Below are 26,970 nucleotides of genomic sequence, written 5' to 3'. Positions count from 1 at the left end.
TGAAAGTTAGGATTCTGGATGATGTGACTTAATTGGTATTACGTAAAATGTGTAGGTAGGTAATAATCGTCAAAGATCGGTTATGTATTTAACTTAGTGTGGATTTTTGTGTGCTTATATAAAAATTTAATCTCAAAAATAAAAGTGGTGCGCATCCATTCAGCAAAGTTATAATCATAATATGCAGATAAAGACAGTGCCAAAATGTATATTCCTTGAAGGTTTATCTAACTACTTTATAGGCTATCCACGGGGTTCTGGCACAGACACTACAAAATTAACATTAATGGCATCAGTTTTGAAGTTTATTTTATTCATATGACATCATACAATAATTGAATTTCTTTATAAAAGTCGACGTTATTGTGACGAATATTCATTTATCTAACGGTAGGCTGCTGCTCGTAGATGAGATTGTTCAGTAAGAAATAAGATATCGTATGTTTGCTAAATACATAATCCGTACATTGATTGTTAAAAACTCTTGTTTTTGAGTATCGAGTGAAGCGACTATGGTGGCTTCCGGATACTGCAGTCAGGTACCAATTACATGAATGAATAAATCTTCTTATCAAACCACAGACGTCCACTGCTGGACATAGGCCTCCCCCAAGCCTCGCCACAAAGACCGGTCCTGCGCTGCCTACATCCAGCGGATCCCCGCGAACCTCGATAGATCGTCGGTCTATCTTGTGAGAGGCCTACCCACGCTACGTCTTCCGGTATGCGGTCGCCACTCAAGAACTTTCTGGCCCAACGGCCATCCGTTCTACGAGCAATGTGTCCTGCCCACTACCACTTCAATGTCGCAATCCTTTGGGCTATGTCGGTTACCATGGTTTTCCTGCGAATCTCCTCATTTCTGATTTGATCTCGCATGATAAATAGCATCGTTTAATAAAATTGGAACCAGAAAATGTATAATCTTGCATCATTTATTGATGGTGTGGCGTATTGTGCACCCAGATGAGGTAAGCGCCACCAAGTTGCCAATTTCCGTCTTTCGCTTGAAGGATGGGACGACCGTTATACAATACAATTAAGATTTCAAACCCATGCCTCAAGGTGGGTGGGTGATATCAATCGTTGTGATATCAATAGGTTCCGGAAAACAGTTAACACCGGATGGATCATTATTCCACTTTGACCAATGGAAAAGACATCTTGAATAACATCTGGTGGAGTCATGTGAGCCCCATTTCGATCCTTGAGCAGATATAGAAGAGCTTTGCCTTAGCGTTCTAGCGGTAACTAGCGTCATTGCAAGATACAAACTCTAGCTACCCTAAAAGTTAAAAAACATTCTAGGTACCTACCTAAAAGTGAAGGAAAATCATTAATAAAGTCGGCACGGACCGGTACCACTATCATGCCTATTTCTGCGGTAAAGCAGATTATTCATTCCAGTTTGCAAAGTAGGATAATAAATATTAGCGTAATAGCATACTTCTTGATATTTAAGAGTTCAGTCTCAATTGACAAGATGAACTGCGATATTTGGTCATGTATACCAAAGCAAAAACAAAAAGCTGTTTCCATATTTATAGTGTCAATAATGGGTTTTATAAAATTTTAGAAACTGATGACTTTGCTGACGTTTTGAATTTTTTGAATGAAGCTGGCTTTTGAACCTATGAAAAGTAAATAGATTAGGCTTTTGAACCTATGAAAAGTAAATAGATTAGTAAAAAAAATAAAATTACTTATTATGTCTCGACATATTTATAATATAAGAGATTCTACAATGCTCTTAATCGACTAAGATCTCAAAAGCTTCTACGTAAATATAGCTCTTTTTTTTTTAGGACAAACTCTCTTAAATTTCCTTTTTTTAATTTATCCCATTCAATTTGTTGATTTCATAAAACTTTGGTGAATAATTAAAATACAATAACTCATATTCGTATCATTCAGTCACATTATAAAATCGCTAGAATAATTTGAACATCTAAAACATAGCAGAATTTTAAAAGCGGTAACAGCTTAGTACCTACGTCAACATGTAGGAGCAGCAGGTAGGGGATGACGTAAATGTCCCCAAGGGCCGAAGTGTCACGCAAGTATTTGCTCGGGCCGTCAAAAACAGAATAAGATACCACACAGGTACATTTTGCCTCAATTTAGAACCCGCATTTAATTCAATAAATATTTGCACTTTTCTTGGAATTCAATTAACTACGCACAATAAATATCGTTGCCGGAGACTGCCATATACTGTCGTTCGATTAAAAACGTTTTTTTCATAAACTGCTTCTCGGCCAACGTACTGTTCAATAATGGAACCCATGGATTTTATGACAATATTAGTATCAATAAAATGTATTCTTTAACAGATGTCCCATTCCTTAAGCCGGAACAAATATCAGCTTCACCGTAAAAATAGACAGGAAATTATTACCTACACTCACAGACTCACGATAGCACTATTAATTTTATAAAAAAATAGTCAGCCTTGGCCGCTTCGCTGCGCATTTAAAATTAACATTATTATTTATTGTCATTATTATTAGGGAGTCCAACATTCATATAAATATCCATTAAGCACATGTATTTTCTACATGGATACCAAGTTTCAAGTCAATCGGATGCATGGTTCAGTAATTATAACGGAACATCCATAAAAACCACTTTAGATTTATATTATTTTAGATTTATTAGTATAGATATCAAAATTTGCACGACATATTATTATGTGCTAGGCTGTAACTCGCCTAGTGTTAGGTGATTATCGGAAGGTGAGACGGGAGGTCTAATTGTCAATACTTTACCGGCTGTCCAACCCTACAAATAAGAACACAAGAACAAGCAGGCTACCACCACCCTAGCTCAGTCGCGCGATCTTACAATACGTCCTACTACCAATAAAAAAGTTTGTTTTATGGCTGAGTTCAAATAAGCTTACGGCTCAACTAATCGTGTCCGGTCTTGGCTATCGCTCAATGACGTTGGCAATACCAGGAACACAGTGAAGACAAGATTGCTTAGCACAAAATTTTAATTCTTGCCATTATTATGAAGTAATTAATTCTTACGGCCTTTTTGGGTGGAAGACCACAATCATTTGTGAAATCATGTCAGTCATATTAACATTTTCTTGAAACTTCTTTAAGTAAAATATTTTAAATGTGAAAATTCTAATAAATTAAAAGCAAAATTGATAAAAAATTAGAAATTAAAAACATACTCCAATCGAACTGTCATAAATAACAATAATATTACATCATAACATAAACGAATCTATATAGTATATTTCAAAATAAGCTGTTAGCCGCGGTTTAGCCCGGGTGCTCAAGAAAAAGTGTTAGTGTAGTTTCCCGTAGGACTGAGATATTTTATCAGGATAAAATGTAGCATAAAACTTTCACTTGACATAATACTATCACTTGGAAAAAATCATGTCAATCAGTTGTTTCGTTTTGACGTGAAAGAAGTTTAAACAAATACACAAACAAACAAAGAGACACACTTCCACATTTATAATATTAATAGTGTGGAGCTTACAAATAACATGTTTAAATGTAATGAATTGATATAAAAGCAATTTATTGTACCAATTAAGAAAAATAATTTGTTATCAATTACCAATAAATTGAGATGAATAGATTGTAAATTGAACATGAACAACAATATATTTATCTACATATTGGAGATACTATGACACAACTATTATTTTCATTCAATTGTTTTACGAATTAATTGTGTTGTTTCAAGTCTTGACTACTAATTTTAGCGATATTTACAATTAATCAATTCATTAATTAATTCGTTCATACTCACCGGAAACCGCGCCGGAGCAGCGCATTGTACCAAGTACATCACAGTAAGAGTCACTATAAAAGTTCTGAACGACATTTCTGCCTCACATCGCAGCACACGAAACGAACAACTAATCGTTCTTTGGCAAGAGTCGCACTGCTTATAAACATTCACTCGGAAGTAGCATGCAGGTGTTTTGAATATCTGAAATACGCGCGCTGCACCCTTCGCGGAACGAGGGCCCGTTTCGATCGCTCTTGTCGCGATTAGAACGCGTACACTTATGAGGCGCCAGCTACTGAATAAGCATTGTGAGCCCCTCGAATGATTTGAACACCTTTCGCACCTCCGAGAGAAAGTCGAAGGAAAGTGCACAGATTTTGGCTGTCAAGACAACGCCTACACGCGTCCCCGTAGGAGCATTGTCACGAGTCATCCATCACTCGACCTAGCTGACAGCCATGGGCTTCCGCTAATCAAAACAAATGAATAATAATGTTCTGACAAATTGTGGTCAGGCATTCTCGCAATCTTGTTTTTATCTACCTTCTTAGAGCTTTGACAAGTCTTAATCTAGGCCACTGTTTAATAATTATGATTTATAAATATTTTTTTTAAGTTAATTAAAATTTTAAAACGGCGACAGGACAATGCGTTATTTATAAAAATGAATCGATCCTAATTTTATTTTGTAAAAACTTACTTAAATCAATAAAAACAGATAGGTGGCATCACTTTTCAGCCCATACATAGCTCAGGATTGTACAAAAATTTACAGCCTCCTATCATAATTCCTCGCATATGTAAAAAACACCCGCATTGACATTATTGTCAGTAAGGGCTGAGTTATAGAAATATTATTCAGAATGGTGGACATACAAATAACATGAAAACATATCATGTACATTTGTATTTGAGTAAAATCATTTATTTATTTTATGTGTATTTAAGTAACAAATCCCTCGAACAATTCGAACGTATAAAGCCTACAATGAAACGACTTTAATGGTTAATAGCATTTTTTTTTCTAAATTACACTAATATGAGTATACTTGACTTGTTTGTATTATATATCTACGTAACGTATAAAATTTAAAATTTGGTTATATATTTAGCATATCTCGTCACTATTACATGAGGCTAAGATTAAATTAGTATACTAACGATCTGTATATCACATTTAACGACCCTGCCGAGGATTTTTCCCCTGTTTATGGTGACGGAAACACACACAAAGCGGGACTAACTACACCCATTATGTATGTTTTTTTTTTATATAGATACTGACTCCCACCAGTAATCGAAATCAAATCTCATGTTATTAGTAGACAGGTTCACAAATCACTTAGCCGAAAACGAAAAAAGTAACGTATTTGGTATTGCATGCATGCAATGTAACATACGGAATCCAATTTCATACAGCGTGAGCGGGGAGCTTTAGTTCGTCGGTAGTTAGTTTTTCGCGAATGTAAAATGTCAATCATTACAAAATTGATATTCCTGCCATCGTTAATGACTAAATAAAACGGTAAAAGTAGTTTTAATTATGAACACGACACGCGAAAATCGAAAGAAATACACTATTATTTACATACTTTATCTTTACAGCTTCAGGAACAGTTAACCTGTGCGTCTTTTATAACGTTCTCGACAGCGTTAAAGTTAACCCAATTTTGTATGCAGTTGGAACAGCGCGCCTAGCGGCAAACGTAGGCAAACAATCCCATTCCATACAAATATGAGCTAACTTTTACGCTATCGAGAATGTTAAAAAACTCGCACTAAGCACACTGAATAATAAAAATCGTAAACGAATTAACCTCCTGTCTACTTATCCGCTCATTTGAGCACTTCGGGAATGTTTATTCTAATATCAACTAATTGTACTGGCTTTTAATTTCGGTTTGAATATCAGCGTGATTAATATTTGACTAGTACACATATATGGAAGTTTGCTTTGTTTAGTCCGTTGATTTAAAATTTAAAATGATCAATAGCGCAAGTCTCTCGCGATGCGTGTACAAATCGGAAGACGGGGCGTCACAAAGGATTGATCGACGGCTTAGTCGCCGTTCGCTGACTAAGCTATTATGGCTAAGTAAAATGAAATTATTTGAAAATAATAGAAATATGCCGCTATTAAAATAATTGTACGGTGCATAGATGCTACATGTTAGCGTGTAGTAAATTGCAAGAGCGCGCTTATTTTCAATATCAATACAATGAAAGTCATGTTAAACACATGTTTCTTGTTTGAGATTTAGAAAACGCTTAATCATAAAAAATATATGTAATACTAACCTACTTGTACACTGATAGGCGCACATCGATCAGCACGTATGTACACTCAACCTCTAAACTGTGACTCACAAAGAAAAAAACCTGCAAAGGATATGCAACAAAGGGAACGTTGTCCGTTAAGTTGTTATATAAAAATAACGGTCTTTAAATCGTTGTTTGTCAAAATAATATGAATTTAATAAGTTATTTCACTATAAATCCATATCTAAGCAGCTTCGATTATTAGTTTGATCGAAAATCAAAACTCGTTTTTATCTATTTTCTCAAATAAATAATTTTAACAAACTTTGCATGATATCCCACTGATTGGCTTCATAATTTGCAGCTTAAGGGATTCTATGTTTTTTACAAGATTTTACTGTACCTACCTACCTTAATTCAAATTTTTTTTCTTACAAAATAAAAAAAACTTTATTTAAATTGTAGAAAAGCGATATTGAATAAAAGCTAAGTAGTACCTAACGAAGAATTAAGTGACAGGTTAACTTAAATTATTTATTCTAAGTGCTTTACTTCCTCTAGCTTCTGCTTTTATAGTATCTCTCTGTCGTGTGTAATCTATAAGTGTCGCTCCGCATTGCAGGAACGTCGTCGCCAGCGATGAATTTTATTGTAGGCGTTGAATATTAATGAAATATGCGGATACGCAAATTTACACACGAAGTCCTTTTATTACTTTACTAATTCGCGGACTCAGTCAATATCCTGTGCACGACCGTGTTCCCTCCGTTAGTTTTCAGTTTGTGCCTTGCGTTGTCGCTGGCTACATCGTTTCGATGAAATGTGAAGACGACAATAATTAAATATTATTCGACTTATTAGAGTCAACACTGTCTTCGCAGTGTCTCATGTGGTGCACATATTGGAGTGCTGATTCACATTTGAAGAAAAAAAAACCGAGAGACGGTTGATTGCGACGGAGAACGCGAATGACGCAGAGTCCGAGAGTCATTGATCCCGATACATTCCCGGACGGCCGACGCCATGTCGGAGTCTGCGCGTTCCGCCGGGTCTCTCGTCTCGCCGTACGCTCTTGCGGCTTACGTCGCGTGTATTGCTGGCGTTGGTGCTTTATTGAACTGCTCACTTGTAGCTGCGCTTCTCAGAACTTCAAAAAATGGTACTTATTTGTTTACATAAATAATAATATAATAATAAATATTTAATAACAATCACGCCACGTTAACTGGCCCCGTGCTAAATTCGGAAAGAACTTGTGTTACAGGTACCAGATAACGGAAATAAATGTTAGATTTTTATTATACACGTACATATATTTAATATACATCTATAACCCTGGGAAAGACATTTATATTTATCATACAAATATCTTCCCTTAGGGGGATTCGAACCCGCGACCCCCTTGTGTAGTGACCATGTCACTTACCACTACACCAGACGGCCGTTTATATATTTATTCTATTGAATAATTTTGTTTTAGTAAGCATTTCAAGCATTCTACTTTTTCTTAATTACACTTTAAGCGCGTTTGTTGTTAGATTAATTTAAATTTGGAACATTGAATTGAATGTTAATATTTACCAACAACTATCAATATAAAAAATATTATTTTATTTTTATAGTTGTAGTTTATAATTTTTTTTTATTTTTTTATTGCCCTTTTAGGCAGACGAGCATACGGCCCACCTGATGGTGAGTGGTTACCGTCGCCCATGGACTTCAGCAATGCCAGGGGCAGAGCCAAGCCGCTGCCTACCGCTTAATACTCTCCACAAGCCTCGTTTGAAGAAGGACATGTCATAGCGCTCGGGAAACACCGTGGAGGGGAGCTCATTCCATAGCCGGATGGTACGTGGCAAAAAAGACCTCTGGAAACGCACTGTGGATGACCGCAGTGGCTCCAGGTAGTATGGATGAACTCTACTCCGGTGGCGGGCGGTACGATGGTAAAAACGAGATGCCGGTATCATCTCGAACAATTCCTCAGAGCACTCCCCATGGAACATACGGTACAAAATACAGAGGGAACCGAAGTCCCTCCGCAGACCCAGAGGTTCCAAACGACCCGTAGTAGTATCACATAGTGATAATTTCTTAACCTCTTATTTTTGAGCGATAAAAGCTCGATTTACAGGAACCATTTTTTCTGTATGAATAGACGAGCGCACGATCCACAAGCTGCTAAGCGGTTACCGGAGCCAGGATACGCAATTTTGGTCCATCTAACAATACGAGGCCAGTCTCGATTGGGTTAGATAACATATGGCCATGCCTCAAACTGGAGTGTGTTAATTTATTTGATACTAATGAGTATATTAGATACGTTATGCCATTATTTGTATCCATTTCAGGGTTGATGAACATTATCATTCAATTGGCAGTGGCAGATCTTATCCTGGAATCGACAATCATTCCAGAACTGTGCTATTATAATTTCCGGACATGGCAATTTAGCAACAACGGATGTATTATCTATAGGGGATTTAACGTACTAGCATCAACAGCATGTTCTTATTTTGTCGTTACTATTGCTTTACACACACTGGCAATTGTAAGTCTTGGCGAAAAGATAATTATGAAACGTATAAAACAAAGCGAACATGAAGATGATGAAGAGTTAAGATCATCGCGTCACAGTCTTGTTGCCAGTAGCGACTCCTCAACGCCCCCACGTACCATGCATGTGGATTACAGACTAAATGTGATTAAAATACCTGTCATTCAACCAATAATATTTATTTGGATATTATCACTTTCTTTAAGCGTACCAGATTTTTTTCTTGCAACCGCACTACCATTAGATGACGGTTCTTCCATGTGCGTAATAGCAGATACTGATCACAGACTGTACGTATATTCAGTTCTTGCAATTTTTAATTTGATACTGCCAACAGTTTTACTGACGATTAGTGGTTTTTTAGTAGCAATTAAATTAAAATCGAAAAGAGTTCTGACTTTCCTCGACAGTTGCGAATCAACAGAATCTCTCAAATTGTCATTATGGCTTATACTGACTTACATTATACTTTGTGCTCCTCGTTCAATTTTTTCAGGGTACATTTTATATTCTTCATCTTTGACGGAAGGAAATAATACTTCTTTCATAAAAACATTGCACTCAAACGATACTACAACAACTATAAATTTAGCGCTAAGTGGGGCGTCACTCGGCTCTGCTTTCTTACGACCCATACTATGTATACTTTTGTTGCCAAGTGTGAGAAAAGTGTTTGCTTTTGGTTCCCTTCGGGCAGACGTCAACCATGTGTGATAAACAATGAATTAAATTTACCATCTACCTAATAATATTAGATTAGATAGGTACGATTTTTAAGAAAAAGCGATTTGACGCTATAGAATTTATAAATACTTATACATAATCGAGTTTTTCAAACTATGGACTAAAAAATCTAGTCTTAAGCATTAATGCAACTTTATCGATAGGGTGGAAAGTCTATTCCTTAATTAACAAGTACGAATGGTAAGACGAGATGATGTAGGTCTTGGTCGTTGTGCTATTTTAGTTTGGTACTCTTCGGCATTTCGGCAAGAAGTACCTACCACTTTTTTTATTACCTAGTCAGGTCATAAATTCTGTCAAATGTTTAATGTAAAATAATTGAAACAAGTTTATTCATTATGTAACCATTCATATACCAAAATGAACTTAATAAAACATAGATTCTTATGACACTAAAATTTATTCAAAATGACCTCCGTGATTTTGAATACAGGCCTTCTATCTGGGCGGCCAGTCGTCTATCGCAGCACGAACGAGGTTCATGTCAATATCGGCGGCTGCCTTAATCAAGGATGTCTTGAGTGACTCCAAATTGGGATGAGGCTTTGAGCACGCCTTTTCCTCCAAGTGTTGCCATATCTTGTAATCTAACGGATTCAAATCTGGACTGGAGGAGGGCCAGTCTTCGTGCCGGACGAAGTCGATTTCACGCGCCGCCATCCAGTCTTGTGTGCTCTTCGCTCTATGAGCTGGCGCCGAATCTTGTTGGAATACCCAGTGCCTGTTATTGAACATGGTATGAGAAACAGGTTCCACAAGGTTCGTCAGGACTGTATTTTGATACACAACTGCATTCGTTTTTACACCTTTCTCACAAAAATGTACCTCTGTTAAGCCACAATAAGAAACTCCCAACCATACCATGAGCGAGGATGGAAAATGACCTCGTTGGAGACGCGGAATACGGTTGCTCGCTTCTTTACTACTGTGTGCGTACATCTTATCATTTTGTTTGTTGTAGCTCTCTTCTACGGTAAAAATTTTTTTATCCGAAAAAAGAATTTCCCGATATTTTTTTCCCGCGTACCGCTTCAACAAAGCGCGGCATCTCTTCAGTCTCAGGTCCATTAGACGAGCATTCAAACGATGTCCTGTTTTTCTTCGATATGCCCGAAGCCCTAAGTCTTCATTTAACACCCTTTTCACCGTGGTTCTGCTTAACCCCATCTGAAGGGCCAACAGTTTCTGTTTACGTTTGGGATTTCTTTGAATTCGCGCCTTCACAGCTTTTATCACTGCTGGAGTCCTAACAGACCGAGGGCGACCACTTCTTGACCTGTCATCTACACTAGAGTCTTCATTGTATCGTTTGATGGTACGATAAACGAATCTTTTGGTTATATTCAAATTTTTCAATATGTTAAAAATTGGAATTGGCGCGTAACCGCAACGATGCAACGCAATAACTGCAACACGGTCTTCTTTAAGCGTCCACTCCATATTTAAAAATGAGTAAAATTCTAAAAGTATACATTTTTATTTTCATGAACAATTCGAAATTCGAATTCAATAAACTTTTTTGTGGCCAGCATTCTAAAAGAAAAGTTTTTACTGTGTGACAATACTTATGACCTGACTAGTTATATATCGAACAAAAACGAAGCAACCGTAATAAATTCCACGGTGAAGTAGCATCGGATTATAAAACAATAATTCAATTTAAATATTTAGCTTACTCGTATACCATACCTTAAAAGTGGTAGGACGTATTGTAACCCTGGCTGCATTTACTTTGGCTCTGAAACCGCTAACACGACGAATACTGTAAACTGGTCCGCCTATCGGATTTTAAACAATTAAAACAATTTAAAACAATTACTTTGATGTACATATAAACAGTGAACATAACAAGTTCGTTATTATGTGTGTCTAAGTGTTAAACACTTTTCCCAACAATTGCAGTACATACCTACATCTACACTGTACATTATTTTTGTATACCCACAGTAATATTAACTGTAATGTTATATTATATAAGTTTTATAAAATTGAAATATACCTATTTGAGGTAATTATTTTCGTATTTATATTAAATACAAAATGTTATTTTTTACAATAAATTATCTGAAATACTAAGTGTATTTACTTTAATTATTTCGCATTTAAATAGCAAATTATTTAGTATAAGTAAAATTGTCTTTAACTAGGAAGTTGACGTTTTGTATGCAAAAAGTTAGCTTATTTTAAAAAAAAAGTTTTATTTCCTACTATGCCCTTGAAAGTCAGGTGTCAGTTGAGCCAGGTGAGTCTTTAGAGGCATTTTGTACTGCCTCTCGTGTTTTGGATTTCTTCCCTGCCATGAAGCTGTCCAAAGTTAAGAAAAACGACGAGAAAAAAGAAGTCTGTCGACGCTGTCATGGGAGTAATATGGATGACGAAAAACTACCAACCCTAGCTCTTGTAACTTCGTGTCGTGTTGTGCCGAATGATGTTAAGCGTTATTGCGTCAGAGCAGGGGGACAATAGATTTGCGAGTTTCTCCATCATTATGTTCATTTCCTCATAATACCCATTCGCTCTGTAGAGCTGGGGCCATTTGGTAAAAAACTGTGATGAATTATACCGGCACTAAACCAGCAAACAGTGACCATAACTTTTTTAGCGGTAAGCTTTCGTTTGGAGCATCGCTTACATGCTGAACCATGGTCTAACCAACATGACGACCACTTTCAAATATCAAAAAAGGATCAATTTTGCACCGCAAGTGACAATCAAAATTCAAAATCAAAATTTCCACGAAGCGTTCAAATCAATAAAAGAGTCGTGTGTTCATTTGTAGAGCCAGATTCGTGTGTTCATTTGTAGAGCCCACCCTGTAAGTCATAAACGTTGCCAGCCGTTTGTGCGGCATTGACATCGCGACGAAACTCGTATTCCTTAATTATATAGGTACTGATTTTTATTGTGTCCACATATTGATGAAAAATCCAAACGTAGTGAAAACATACGACTACTCAATAAACAAATGACTGAATTTGAAAATAGAATTTCATATTTTTAAATAAAATTTAAATACATAAATAACATATTTAGGCCAACTATTTAACATTAATCCATTTAGTCCGCTTTCATAACAAATTGCCCTAATTAAAGTAAATGTTAAATTCGAGAAAGCACGATAGTATCTACAATAGAAATTTTGAAGAAATCTCAAGATTATCTTTGGCTTCGTATAATGAACGCCGTATAATAAATACCGTAAAATAAATATATACCGTAAAAGGTGTTTAATTTTTAGATTGTCCTTTTTCAGCCAAGGCATGTAACCTACATGAACACGAATGTTGGTTTGCAATGTTCTTCAATCCAGTCCAGCTACATATGTACACATAACAAGATACAGAGTCATGTAATTTGTAAGATAGAACATAAAGTTTTGTATTCATCTTGAACTCGACCCTTCTAACTCTTCTATTCTCTTCTACTATAAGTTTTATAGGGATTCAATTTGCAGTTATTTTGGGTTAAAGGGATATGGTATTTCGACTAAAAATTTTAATTTAATACAAAAGTTTATTGGTGAAAACATGAAAAATATGATAGATTAATTTAATGGTTGATAAAATGCAGCAGAAATGTTACAATATTGGCCATCACAAAACTATTTTTCTAATAAATGCCTGAATATCAAGAAAATGCTATATATATTATATAGTACAAATTACCTTCAGGCACAACAAAATAGTTAATGTCAGATAACTTTGGTACTACAATTTGAGAAAATTACAAGAACGAGACACTAACAAATTTTTTGTGCCATGTTTTGGTACAGCCATTTAAAACATTATGAAATGTGTCATTGGAAAATGAATATGAGTCAAATCGGAATACACCATAATCTCCTTCACTGCGGTCATGCGGCGATAGGAATGTTACTTGGTCGACCAGGCTGCTTGTTTGTAAATCTATCAATAAAAGGAAAACACTTTTAACTTAAGAAACCGTAATTTTAATAACTTAAGTTATAAATATTTATATTCATCAGGTCAGCTCGATATCTGCAATCCAGTGTAAATACAGAAATACAAAACCGTCAAAGATGACACAACATTTAATTTTAGACGGAACGGGAAGGTCCGCTGCGAACGACTTTTAACATTTTTACAAGCGACGGCTCGCGTCGGCTTCGGTGATGATACCGCGCCAGACGACGTTCTCGAATGTTACTCGTTTTCTTATAAACACCGATGAGAACAAATGCGTGTGCTGGGGTGAGTGCGGCGAGATATTAGTTGTCGCCGCCCTCGGCAGGCTCGTCGCCATCGCCTTGAGTGTCTGACGTCCAAAGCGTCAAGTTATCTCGCAGCAACTGCATTATTAACGTAGAATCTTTGTACGAATCTTCGTTCAATGTGTCCAGTTCGGCGATGGCATCGTCGAAAGCCTGTGAAAGTTACGTCAGATTTAGAAAAAGACTATCTTTCAAACAGTATGTATCAAAATCATAAAATGTATGTCAACGGATATACACTCTAGTACTGGCTGGATCGATTACATCATATTAAGGGTTAATTGCTAGACACGACCATGCTGGTAGGTAATGTTAGTATAAAACTGGTTTAAATTTTACTGTTGAGTTTATTTTTACTTTCCATGCTGTTTAATGGAGATCAATAATTTTGGATGGTTAGTGAAATTACGTAATGCGACCACACGTCCATTCATTGATGTTTTAAAGAACCTGTTTAGCTAAGTGGCACGCTCTCGCAGGGGAGTTGATAATCTCGTAATAAAAGACGGAAAAGTTGAGCGCTAAACCAAGCCGGATTGGATGGGTCGGTTGCATTTTGGCTTTAGCAATGTCGAACGCTTCCTGGTAGGCCTTCTGAGAGTCCTCCACGACGGCTGGGGACAAGCGACTTGTGTTAATTCGCGACTCCTACACCTTTGTAAATCGTGCCAGCCAGCACAGAGCCTATGCATAACTGACACAAATAATGACCTGTTTGGCGAGTTGACACGCCTTGTCTGGCGAATTTAATATCTCATAATAAAAGACTGAGAAATTTAACGCCAGACCCAGCCTTATGGGGTGTGTGGGCTGCATTTTCGCCTTGCTGATTTCAAAAGCATCTTGGTATGCTTTCTGTGAATCCTCTACAACAGCTGTAATATAAATAAATATTAACAAAAACATTTTTTTATTTTCTTTATAAGAAATAAAGCCTCAAAACGAAAAAAAAACTTACAATGTCTGGTTTCTCCTGTGGCCACTTCTGCAAGGTACCTGTAGTAATCTCCTTTCATTTTGAGGTAAAACACTTTACTTTCTGGATTACTAGCTTTAGGAATTAGGTGTTTGTCAAGTAAGCCCTGAAATGCAAAAAATAATTATAAATAACAAGACCCTTACGTAGAATAGTTAGTTAAATTAATTTTTGCCTAGGGCAACGTCCGATATTGGGATCGCAATAGGCGCGCGCAACGACGCTGCGCAGGCTACCCCACCCCACCCCTCACCCCACCCACTGAAAAACCGCACCGCGCCCCTAAAGCTCACGTGCTATCTACAATTACTACATGATGAATTAAATTTCATTTGAACCACCAAGTAATTAATAATGGAAATCATTTTCTGAGCGCATTATTTCAATTGCAAGGTTGATTGCGCTTCACAAACACTGACGTCGTTTACGTAGGTAGACAGATGACGGTTGACCATAAACGTCACATTTAAATTACTAAAATGATTACAACCAATCCCAATATCGTAAAAAGCTGTGAAGAAATAATTGCTTACCAAAACGTCGTAGCAGATTTCTCTGAGCTCCTTTTCTACTTTAACCCTATATTCTTTTGCCATTTGCTGTTTTCTTTCTGAACCCTCGGTTTTCTGTTCAATTGAGGAAATGACACGCCATGATGACCGTCGGGCACCTACGACATTCTTATAAGCAACTGAAAGGAGGTTCCTCTCCTCGTTGCTAAGTTCGACGCCGGTTTCCGTCACTTCCTTCATCGCGGCCGCCATGTCGTCATATCGCTCAGCTTGTTCGGCCAATTTGGCACGTTGCACCAGTTCTTCCTTGTCGACGGACATCGTGGACGATGGAAGAGGACTAATTCACTGATGCCCCTGTAATAAAAAAGTACTTGAATAAAATTAAAATATAAAACCGAATGTGGTAATGAAGCAAATCAGCTTCATCAGAAAGACTAATCTTAGGTGTCACGTTCACCGTAGCGAATCGCTTATTGGGATTTTGTCATCATTGAAACGAACCTTGTAAAAGAGGCGGACAAGCGCACAAGCGCAATCTTAATTCAACTAGCTCAAAGAGCAACCCTCACGCAACACGCGACATCGACGCTACGTCCGCTCGGTGTGACAGCATCTCACAGACTCGGGTAAGCTGCAAGGAGGCAGGCACGCGCCGAATCGTCGCGCCGCCGCTTGGTCACCGCCACTGCGCCAACAGTATTGATCCGACGGCGCGGGATAAGCACTCCAGACGAAATACGGCTAGCTATGGTGGTTGCACACCCCTCGCCCTCACACCACACCGCCCGTCCCGCGTGCACCGCACCCGTCGATCCGGCGCCTACCTCTCCGTACCCTATCCACCTACTCGCTTTTGCACCATAGCCCTGTTGCTAGGCAATGAAAGCTGTAATGATTTTTCCTTGCACCTAAGGATTTTTTAGTCTCCGATTTGATGACGGTTTTTACAAATCTAAATTTATTTTCCACTACGATTAAAATATTGAAGACCTTTACATACTTGATACTTAAACATGTTAAATGAGTGCGATATTACGCCCACTATATTTTGATTACATCATTCCAGTTCGTTATAAACTATGGTTGATGAATATTATTTACTAAAAAGTACTTTTAAACCGTACTAGACTTGACTGACGAACCAAATTAACCAAAACTATTGGGCCTACATTGGGTTTGAAATAAGGAGGCAAAATTGCTAGTTTCCCAGAGGTGGTGACAACGTCACCTTACGTCGTAGGTCTCTTTGTCTAATGCCACTTTTAACCTTTTTTAGGAAATCTTACTTAACAAGTGTTCTCGAACGACTTTCACAACGAAACAACGTCGTTTAATAGAAATCAAACCCGTAAAATGTATATATGTATTATGTATTAACTAGTATATATCGTAAGAGCACGAGGGTAGATTTTACTATCTTATTTTTTTCTGCCGCAAAGTAGCGACACGTTCCGGTTTGACATGGCGGCATTCACGTTGTAATTTATATAGGCTCAGGTAGTTGCTTAAAACCAGGACAGTAAACTTATTCACTCAAATACATACGATACTAACAAAACATGCCTAATAGATTTAGCGTTGGCCGATGGGACAAAGCAAATTTCTATATGACGGCTACACTCGAATGCATTCGCTTTTCATTTGTTCACAAAAACCGACAATTCTCGAAGTGAAAAAGAAAAAAGGCTAACAATGCACGTCAATCGCGTTCAATGATCAGCGTGCTTGGTTCGAGTTTTGTAACGTTCTCGATAACGTAAAAGTTAACTCAAATTTTAATGGAATTGGACCGTTTACCTACGTTTGCCACTAGGGGCGCTATTCCAACTGAATACAAATTTAAGTTACCTATAACGCTATCGAGAACGTTAAAAAACTCGCATTAAGCACACTATATACAACTAGGTACTTACATTCATTTGGTCCACAATAATATCATTGATTTCCTAATTATTGTAGCGGAGCACCGTGCCAAGCACAACATTATTTTTCTATTAAAAAGTTCGAGAATTATGATTGGGTGTTGTTGAAGTAACTTTTAATTTTACAGTTGTTTACGTATTGATTATAAATGCGAGTCAGAGATAAACTTTAATTTGACAGAGAAAAAACTGTTAAATTGAAACAAATTGAGATAATGCCACTTTCTATCTTGGGTATTGTTTAAAACGATATAGCCATGTTGAATTTCTGTTATGTACAAATGAATATTAGTCTATTGGTTTTATCATTTAGTACATACCATGCATAAGCTAGATTGCTGTGTAACGTCGATTCGTAGTTGGCGGCTTGGAGAGGGAAATTCTGAGAATACAATCAACGCGCGATAGATGCCGCTCTAATCTTTTGTATAACAAATTTCAGTGTAGTTCAGTGTCAATGTATACCTCAAATAGGTTTTACATTTTCACTTGACATGGTTTTCATTTAGAAAATTGTGAGTGTGTAGACCATGACTTTTTTAAATGCCAGAAGTGGACAATCTTTTTTTTTGAACCAGTTGGATCACGTCACAGAAAATCTCAAGCATAACACTGCATTTAAATAATGATGTGTAGAAGTAGAATACTTATATTTGTCAATGAGTGTGGAAATTAGCCCTCAGTAAAATTATTTCAAAAGTAGGAAGAGTGAATAGCTCTAATGAATATTTTGTTTTATTCTGTGAACATTAAAAATCCGAATGAAGATTAACGATGTTAATTTTCAATTATACTAAATCTATCTTGTGATTAAACTATACATACAGTTAAGACAAAACATGTCTTTCTCTAAATTTTTAAAACTGAAGAATACATCTTGAAGAATACCCAGGTCTGTAAGAACTCCTTTTGAAATATGTGTCTTCTGAAATTTCCACTGTACAAACCATTGAGTAATATTAATCCATGAAGTATTCCTTATTTCTATTAATACAAATTAATTAACTCGTTAGGTCTATTATATTTATTTGATTTAGTAACAGTAACCAGTAAGGTTTTTAATTAAAAATGAATCAACAAAAATTGAGGTATTAATGTTTTGTATGCTGTAATAAACCTAGTAACAAATGCATTTACAACATGTGTATTAAGAAAAATCTACAATTTTATATTGACCTGGCATAATTTAATGGCAAAAAGTTAAAAAGAAATCAGTTGATTAACGGATATGTACAAAAATAACTAAGATTTAGTAATTTTATTTTATTACCATTGTTTGTTTAGACAAACTTAAAAAAAATTCAGTAAGATGTGTTTTTCAATGCACAAAACAAACGATTAATTGAAAAATAAGTTCCAAACTCCATATTATTTGAAAGAACATCTACACTAATCACGCACGTGCAATCTAAATGCAAGAGAAAATGAGTCAGGGTTCGAGGTTGTCACACCTAAAGCATTTCAATGGCAACGATGCTCATATAACTTAAACTGAAATTAAACTATAAGAAAATAGAAAGATAAAACATTCTAATAGATATGATACCTATGCAAAAAGAGCATAGTGATGTTAAAATCGATAAAGTACTAAATGGACAAAGATAACCGCATGACCACACAAGGCAAAATTACGACGCATTAGTAAGGTCGAACGGTTACCTGTCCAAATGCACACCCAATCTTTAAGTTCATTTATCAATATACCTTGAACACGTAGAGAAGCAATTTAATAAACTAACTGCTCTGCGATCCTTTTGTATAATCCAAAAATACAACGATAGGATCACAAAATTCCGATGTGTGATCCAACACCGACGTTCACTACTTGTTGAGTCTTACATATACGACCAGCACTAAATCCAACTTTACAGAACAGATATTACTCACGAATTATTTAAACCCGCTGTCTTGGAGTGCAAACACTATTTTTTTTAAAATTTCAAACCATCTACCTCAACCGCGGTAAGAAACCGTGTCGCCGGTACGTGCAAAATGGCTGCTGCAAGGGCACTCCTATGCGTCACAGTCAATTTTAAGAAATGTAAGTATTTTAGATAAAAAAATACTGCGTTCAAACACTTAATACTAAACACTCAAAGAAATTCAATTTCACTTACTTGTCGGAAGGGGAAAAATGTATTTGAACCAGCAAATTTAAGCACAATATCAGTTTTTCTCTTGCGCTGAACGATATACTGGCTTTGACGGCTGCGGGGCCAGAGGGGAAACAAAACCGGAACAGGGTTCACGTAGCTAGACAACCGTCAACCATCTTGAAACTTAACCGGAAAAAGATCCTGTGTCAATGAAAACATAGTGGATTTTAAAATACTTTTGTCTCTGTTATATCTACGTTTAAAATAAGGACAGTGAGACAAAATCAATATCCTCAGCATTATCTTTACTATGGAATGAGCATAGACAGCTTCTCAAAAAACGCGGGATATTCAAAAAAGTGACTTCCTAGACTAGTTTCCGAAATATCTAGGTATAGAGACTGCAGTTGAACCGCTCTCGGAATCCTAACACCCGTAAAATCGAACAATTTTAGGACGATGTTACCGTAATAAGATTCCTGAATTTCAAAAGAAGTACGTATCTACCTACCATAGTCATTTGTTGGTTGCGTTACTTTTCTGATCATAACTTTTCCTTTTTTTTGCTAAGATATTTTTTCATCCTGAACATAGTTCATTTTTTTTTACATTAGCATTTATTTAAGTTAAAAAAAAAAAATTTTTTCCATTTCGTGAATTCGGTGAATGAGTCCGCAACCCCAGATGATTCGGGTAGCCCTAGGTAGCCTAAGGCTCTGGTAACTTTAGTGTAGTCAAAGTTTTAATAATTCTATTGGGTAAAAGCTGTCTCACCCTTGAAACGGCAAAAACAGGCAAGACGACGCCGCGCCGCGCCGCGACGTTAATGCAGAATTTACATTACGAAATTAGTGTCATGCATGTTGAACTCAGTTTCACGAAAGTAGTTTCGATATATGCGAAAGTAATTTCGTTAAAAAATTAGTGTCGCGATATCCACAGTATCGCAGTAACCATGGCGCCTTGAGCATCAAAGCTATATTTTGCTATATTCAATGTAGCTAAAGAAATGCTTATATACCTATAAACTTAAAAAAGGCTATCCAGAAAAAAAAAGACGTTGGTAGATTCGAGGATGGTTAACAAGAAGGCATTTAGGTGCAATGAAGTTAGTCTCTGAATTGGCAGATGAAGATCCTGAGAGCTATAAAAACTATTTTCGAATGAGTGAAGATAATTTTGATTTTTTACTGTAGGTGTTTCGATAATGAAATCTATATTTTAATCTGTACTACATCGTTGGTTTGCCATTTTCAACGCTCGAAGCGCGGGCGAACTGAAAATACACACGTCCGCACAGCGCAGGCCCTTTCGCGGCATTAGTTTCACATCGCGTCTACACTATGAAATTAGTTGCATGGCCCTAATTTCACCCAAAAATCACGCAGGGCACGAAACTTATTTGCATGCATGAAATTAATGCATGCATTACGAAAATATTAAATTACACGTGAAACTGTCGGTAAAACTAATGTCACGAAATTAATTTCATGCTACTAATTTCGTAATGTAAATTCGCCTTAAGTTCGCCTTAACTACTCGTGTATTTTTACAAAACGCTCTACCATCGGTAAGCTGTTTTGAGATTAGTTATTCGAAATGTACTTAAGTAAGTTGAGAGAAAGTAGTATTAATACTACTTTCTAATGTATATATCTTTTTATATTATTGTATAAAAATGTACATAAAAAAATAACAAAAATATTTAGGTATTGCTCTAGTCCGATCATAAATCAACTGAAAGAGTAAAATTAATGTAACAACATATGATATACTTAAGTACCTATGTGTGCATTAAACTGTAATAAAAAAATTAATATCTCTATTCCTCTTCGTTAATCTAATCATACTGTAAACAAATTAAATATAAAGACAAGTCAAAGTCCCAGTGAGGATTTTAAATATGAATGTTACACAAATTAAAGCAGATTATATCAAAGCATAATTATGATTAAAAATAAATTGATTTTATAAATAAAATAGCAAGAAAAATTAAATAGATAATTTTGAAGTGAAAACTTCTTTAGAATCGTTGTGATTTCAAACCGGATGCAACGGAAAAAACGACAGGTAAGAGACACAAAAGCGCAAGATAGAGTATCTCGGCCACGTGCTCAGGAACGATCGATACATGCTGCTCCAGCTGATAATTATGGGCAAAGTGGACGGAAAGAGACGTGCTGGGCGAAGAAAGAAATCATGGCTCCGGAATATCCGGGAGTGGACCGGTATTGCCTCCGTCGAACAGCTGTTCCAGCTGGCTGCAGATAAAAACGAATATAGAAAGCTAACGGCCAACCTTCAGGATTGAAGAGGCACTGGAAGAAGAAGAAGAGACACAAATACAAAAATGTATAGGATGAAGCCAGCAAAGAATGAGACAGAAATATACATACTATTTATTAATACAGCGCCATCTGTGAGATTTTTTAATACTAACGTGTGTATGAGAGCTCTTGTTAATTTAGGATTATACGTGAAATTAAAATATCAATTCACAGAGGGCGCTACCTTACAATTATTTACTAATGACAAAATTTTACATATACTTAAGACGTTTAGGATTATTGTATTTTAATTTTGGAAGGTTTCACTTCTACCACGTGTGAATTGCACACATTTTGTTTTTTTTTCTTTTATTGCTTAGATTGGTGGACGAACTCATAGCCCACCTAGTGTTAAGTGGTTACTGGAGCCCATAGACATTTACGACGTAAATGCGCAACCCACCTCGAGATATAAGTTCTAAGATCTCAGTATAGTTACAACGGCTACCCCACCCTTCGAACCGAAACGCATTACTGCTTCACGGTGGAAATAGGCGGGGCGGTGGTACCTACCCGTGCGGACTCCCAGGAGGTCCTACCACCAGTGATTACGCAAATTATAATTTTGCGGGTTTGATTTTTATTACACGATGTTATTCCTTCACCGTGGAAGTCAATTGTGAACATTTGTTGAGTACGTATTTCATTAGAAAAATTGGTACCCGCCAGCGAGATTCGAACACCGGTGCATCGCTACATATGAATGCACCAGACGTCTTATCCTTTAGGCCACAACGACTTCAAAATAAGAACAAGAACTAAACTAATTTTAGATTCAGTTTATATTCAATTCTAAAACCATTACAGATCTATTTTCAGCATCGTTCAACTCTAAAAATGTCAGTCAACCTGTCAGGCCATAGAGTATACACTGTCACAGGGCGTATCATGCTTGTAAATCATTACGAACTGTGATCACGAATATTAATTTACAACAAATCAACAAATCCAGTGCACGTGATTTTTGAAATAGCAGAACTAATTAAATTGTAAATTTTGTCTTTTTCCTTATTAAAATAATAAAACAAATATGCCGAAATCAAAAAGGGATAAGAAAGGTAAGTGACTTTTTAAAATCATACTTTAGCAGAGTGGCAATCACAGAACTTAGGGTTAAATTTGGTACCGTATTGCATTATTTGGACGTCAAAATGGATTGTATTCCGTAGATTTAATTTACGAATGCGATACTATAAAAAATCGTTCTAACCTTAAAATTCTCACCTTTTTTTTTTTTTTTTTCTCCTACCTAAGCTGATAGCCTTCAGAGGCTATGTCAGCGTAACCCTAACTTTAGTAGGTGAGCTCACGGGGCTCAACCTGACGATGTTGCTAACACGAACCCTAGCAAGAGCCGTGCTTCGCAGAATCTACCACCGGATCGGAAACGCGACCCACTGAGAAGATCCGGCGAGAAACTCAGTGGGCTGTGTCTGAGAGTTAATTTACTCGTCGAGCCCTTCGTCGCAAGCGACGGGTTCGACGAGAACGGTGACCGGTGCTTGAAGTACCTAAAAGCACCGTTAGTGGATCGGGAGGATCCGAGATGACGTGAATTCTCACCAAAAAGGGGTTAGGTGTGCTAGGAATGTCTATACTCGTTTATAAAAACTCCCAGAAGATAGTGAACAGCCTGTAAAGGTGATTAAAAATATAAACAGCTTTTCATGCAGTATCATGCATATATGAAACAAAACATCCAAGTTTCAAGTAATAATAAGTATCATAATAGCCTTCGCAAAATCTTTTTCATTTTCTGCCTTGAAATGAAAGTATGCGAGTACTTAAGCAAATAAGTCATTTTTAACCATTTGAATTACAATCATATAAATATAATAATTACTATTTCAGTGAAAAAAATCAGTATATCATACCTTAAATATTTGATTTCAGTATCACTTACAAAAACCAACAAAAAAGGTTTAGTACACAAACAAAAAGTCATAGAAGAAATAAGAAATTCACTGAGCAAATATGAACACATATTTTTGTTTACCATCAATAACATGAGAAATACAAAATTAAAGGACCTACGTAATGATTGGAAGGATTCCAGATTCTTTTTTGGAAAAAATAAAGTAATGGCTATTGCTCTTGGTAAGACCAAAAGTGATGAAATAGAAGAGCAACTAAATCTGGTGAGTGTCTGTAGCTTAATTTAGTTTTGAGTAAAGCTGAATTGTGAAGACTGGATATCATCAACAAAATATTTTAGAAGACTTTGACTTACTTATTTCATCATCTTATATCTGGAGAACATAAATTATTAAATTGTGAACAATTTATAAGTATAATTTGAGAGAGAAACGACTCATTTGTCTTAGAAAATGGCATCCTGTCTAAATAATGTCTTTGAGCACTTCAATATTGAAAATTAATAAAGACAGTAAGAGTTAAAAGTAAAGCTATTGGATTTTTGTGACATCCAGCAATAATTAACTTCTATCATTTAGCGCATTAAATGTTTTAAATAAAGTTAATTTTGTTACAGTTATCAAAAAAATTAAAAGGTCAGTGTGGATTGCTAATGACAAATAGAGATGTGCCTGATGTACTGAACTGGTTTAAAAGCTATCAAGCATCAGAATATGCAAGAGCTGGCTTCGTTGCAACAAAAGATGTTTTATTACCCAGAGGTCCTCTAGCAGATTTTTCACACACTATTGAGCCACATTTAAGACGTTTGGGCTTACCTACATCTCTAGAAAAAGGTGTTATCAATCTAATAAAAGAATATCAGGTAATTTGAAACACATCGTATTCACTAATATTGAGTTATTTTAATAGGTAACATTTGTGTTCATAGTGAGAGACCTGCTTAAAAACATCGATTAAAGTAAATTTATTTATTTATTTATTTAAATTTAAATTATATTAATAATTTATTTTAAATGAATCAATAGAGACTTGAAACATATATCGACGCTGGAAAGGCAAACGTGACTAAGCGACAATGCGTGAACTTTACAGTAGACTAATTTAAAGTTGAAATACCTGAAAACAAAATTTATTTTAACGAATCTAGCTAGTAGCTGTAGGATTGAAATGATTTTAATAGACCTAGAAATATATTTTTTTTGCACATCGAATATGGTTATTGCCTATCATTTATGTACAAAGCAGTTATTGTCGCTTAGTCACGTTTGCCTTTCAAGCGTCGATATTAATTTAAAAAATCATCAGACCTATTATAATGTTTTGTTTTGTAAATTTAAAGAGCAAATAAGACAAGTATATAATTTAATAAAAATATTGCATTTATTCAGTTGAACCATCAGAACTGTTATTACTATTGTCATCTTCATCACTGCTGCTGACAGCAGTTAATTAATTGAATTAATAATATCTCTAATATGAGTTATTAACGTAGATGAAATGTAATGAGTATATGAATTAATATATCTCTAAGTGATAGTAAAAATTACACATTACATCTTTAAATTATAAAGAATAACCTTGAAATGGTAGTCTGATCTGAATCAATTTAGTTTTTGTTTTTCGAAAATATTTTCATAGAATTTTCAATGTGTGTTAGTGATAAAATAGCTTCTCCATCAAAATTTTACAAAAATTTGCCTTGTTTGCGAAGAGTTCTTAACAGTAGGCAGCAGATTAGCTCTTCTCCTGATATTACTGATGTCCATTAGCGATGGTTCCGACCCCATATAAAAGCGCTACGCGACCGTGCCGCTTTCATACTAGGACGCCTCTACTATCCAATGATTTGCAAGCAAAGTAAATTGTCCTTTTATAATAAGGTGAGACTACAAAACTTGCATACGCCCGGTCATGACCAATACAAGTGTAGTATTCGCTCACGCGGCCCGCACTAATTTGAAACCCTTTCAAGTCATTCAATCCCGTTTTTGCAAAGATAGCCGTCAGACCCCGTGGTTCTTAAGGAATGTGTCGTGTGTGTAATCGTTTGGCCAGATTTTAAAAAGCTGTAGTAAACGAAACCGGTGCTAGTCCACCAAACACTCACAAGTGACTTTTTGTGATTCAATTTCCGTTTAGGGCAGGATTTGGCTGGGTCTCCAGGGCTCAGCCATTGTGACGAGCGTTTCCGATTATCGTACAGTATCCACACTAGGGTTGTAACTCTTTCGGCTCGGACAACTCTAAAATCCATAAGAATTACCAAAATACAAACATTATATGTTGTACAGCAGCAAGCACATTTTACTGTAATTCAAAATGTTGTAATTAGTTATGTGTTACTTGATGCCTCGAAGTCTTGACATTATCGAAACATAAAGTAGGCTGAAGTTTTAATTACTGTGGTGTAGGTAATAATGGCAAATTCGTTTTGATTTTTTAGGTTTGCAAGAAAGGTGCTCCACTGACCCCGGAACAAGCAAGTATATTAAAATTGATAGGCATAGAAATGGCAGATTTTAAGTTAGTGATTAAATGTCACTGGACAAAAGGTAAAGGTATCCATATAGACAATGATTCTCCAAGTGATGAAGAAGAGGCAGAGAATGATGATCAAGAAAATGTACTTGTAGACGAAATAATGGAAGAGACATAGCTATTTTATTTAATCACAATAAATTATGTTAAGCATTACGTTTTTTTTTACTAACGTCGAATGATTTGCACATAATACTGCGAAATTACTTGCCAATTACCAATACTTCATATTAAACTCAAGTGTAGGTTTTGCTTACATAATAAAAATCTTGAGAGAAGCTGGAACACTCTGGCACACCAGCCAGTCACTAACTTGTACAGGGTTAAACAGTAAACTATCCTTTATGGTCCGTCGATTTTTGGGTCGGGGTGGGAGTGGGTAAGGGAGAGAGTAAGGGGTTTACCCTCTGCACCATCCCCATCCCGCGAAACCCTATGGTTACGGCGATATTCATGGTTAATGTTTTGAGGTTAGAATAGCACTAATTAGTAAAAATAGGGTTAAAATTTACATTAGGGTCCATCAATTTTGCGAGGGACTACCCCCTGCACCATCATCAACCTGCAGATCCCTCATGCTCATGGTTATAAAGATATCCTTAGTAAATTTTTAGATTAAAATAGCATTGCTATTTATTCTTATATATTAAAATTTTATATCAATTACATACATATATAGAATATAAAATAATAAAATATATAGATGATAGGGTGATCATTTGTTTAATTAATTATAAATAAATAAAAGACGAACAAACAATTTTTACATTCGAACATTAACGAATAAACGACGAAGAAATAATTAAAAATCCAAAAATCCAAAAAAGGGGGTCCAAATTCATTGAGCCCACTAACAAATAGCGCAACCAAAACTGACGAACGCCATCCAATGGAGCCCACGCGAACTACAAATGATAATCGAAGCCCTTACTATAAAAAGCAATTTTAAATTTTAAAGGGTTTGATCGTTCTAGAACCGTGGGAGCTTATAAGCACAAACGAACGCGATAACATGGAAAGTAAGTGTAAGTAAGTGTTTAATTTAATACTGTCCATAATTATATCTTAAAAGCTAGCTCGTAGCAACAATTTATTGCGGGTTTGACTTTATTTCACTGCTATTTTTTCATCGTGAAGATGTTAATGAATACGCGTTGATCTGAAAAAC

At 36.0% G+C, this 26,970-nt stretch overlaps 4 protein-coding genes across 9 annotated transcripts in view; 2 read left to right on the top strand and 2 right to left on the bottom strand.

Moving 5' to 3' along the window:
* Positions 1-4,094, bottom strand: part of LOC114246657 (A disintegrin and metalloproteinase with thrombospondin motifs adt-2) — a 37,755-nt gene extending 33,661 nt beyond the window's left edge. The window contains exon 1 of the mRNA XM_028179300.2: positions 3,778-4,094. Coding sequence (XP_028035101.2) covers positions 3,778-3,852 — 75 coding nt within the window. The 5' untranslated portion in view covers positions 3,853-4,094. The remainder of the gene's footprint in view (positions 1-3,777) is intronic.
* Positions 4,095-6,895: 2,801 nt separating this feature from the next.
* On the top strand, positions 6,896-9,437 carry LOC114246655 (uncharacterized). Its single transcript, XM_028179297.2, has 2 exons — positions 6,896-7,177; positions 8,370-9,437. Exons 1-2 carry the CDS (start codon positions 7,042-7,044, stop codon positions 9,287-9,289), a joined length of 1,056 nt encoding a protein of 351 aa, XP_028035098.2. The 5' UTR covers positions 6,896-7,041; the 3' UTR covers positions 9,290-9,437.
* A 3,375-nt stretch (positions 9,438-12,812) lies between these two features.
* On the bottom strand, positions 12,813-19,334 carry 14-3-3zeta (tyrosine 3-monooxygenase/tryptophan 5-monooxygenase activation protein zeta). Of its 6 annotated transcripts, none has more exons than XM_028179199.2 (5): positions 19,081-19,334; positions 15,060-15,395; positions 14,509-14,632; positions 14,262-14,425; positions 12,813-13,703 (listed from the first exon to the last, which is right to left on the bottom strand). In XM_028179199.2, the coding sequence occupies exons 2-5, from the start codon at positions 15,357-15,359 to the stop codon at positions 13,548-13,550; spliced, it is 744 nt and encodes a 247-aa protein (XP_028035000.1). In that variant the 5' UTR covers positions 15,360-15,395; positions 19,081-19,334; the 3' UTR covers positions 12,813-13,547. The 6 variants fall into 6 exon arrangements, with proteins under 6 accessions (XP_028035000.1, XP_028035004.1, XP_028035001.1 ...); XM_028179203.2 differs by lacking the exon at positions 14,262-14,425 and adding an exon at positions 14,001-14,164 and having other exon boundaries at positions 19,081-19,261; XM_028179200.2 differs by lacking the exon at positions 19,081-19,334 and adding an exon at positions 18,851-19,074.
* A 2,921-nt stretch (positions 19,335-22,255) lies between these two features.
* Positions 22,256-25,955, top strand: RpLP0-like (ribosomal protein LP0-like). Its single transcript, XM_028179256.2, has 4 exons — positions 22,256-22,444; positions 23,280-23,524; positions 23,878-24,126; positions 25,708-25,955. Exons 1-4 carry the CDS (start codon positions 22,417-22,419, stop codon positions 25,918-25,920), a joined length of 735 nt encoding a protein of 244 aa, XP_028035057.2. The 5' UTR covers positions 22,256-22,416; the 3' UTR covers positions 25,921-25,955.
* Positions 25,956-26,970: the final 1,015 nt, after the last annotated feature.

This window comes from Bombyx mandarina, chromosome 05 (assembly GCF_030267445.1).
Source record: "Bombyx mandarina strain Sakado chromosome 05, ASM3026744v2".
Classification (NCBI taxonomy): domain Eukaryota; kingdom Metazoa; phylum Arthropoda; class Insecta; order Lepidoptera; family Bombycidae; genus Bombyx; species Bombyx mandarina.
The sequence above is the reverse complement of the archived record's forward strand: the minus strand, read 5'-3'. Positions and strand labels throughout refer to the sequence as shown.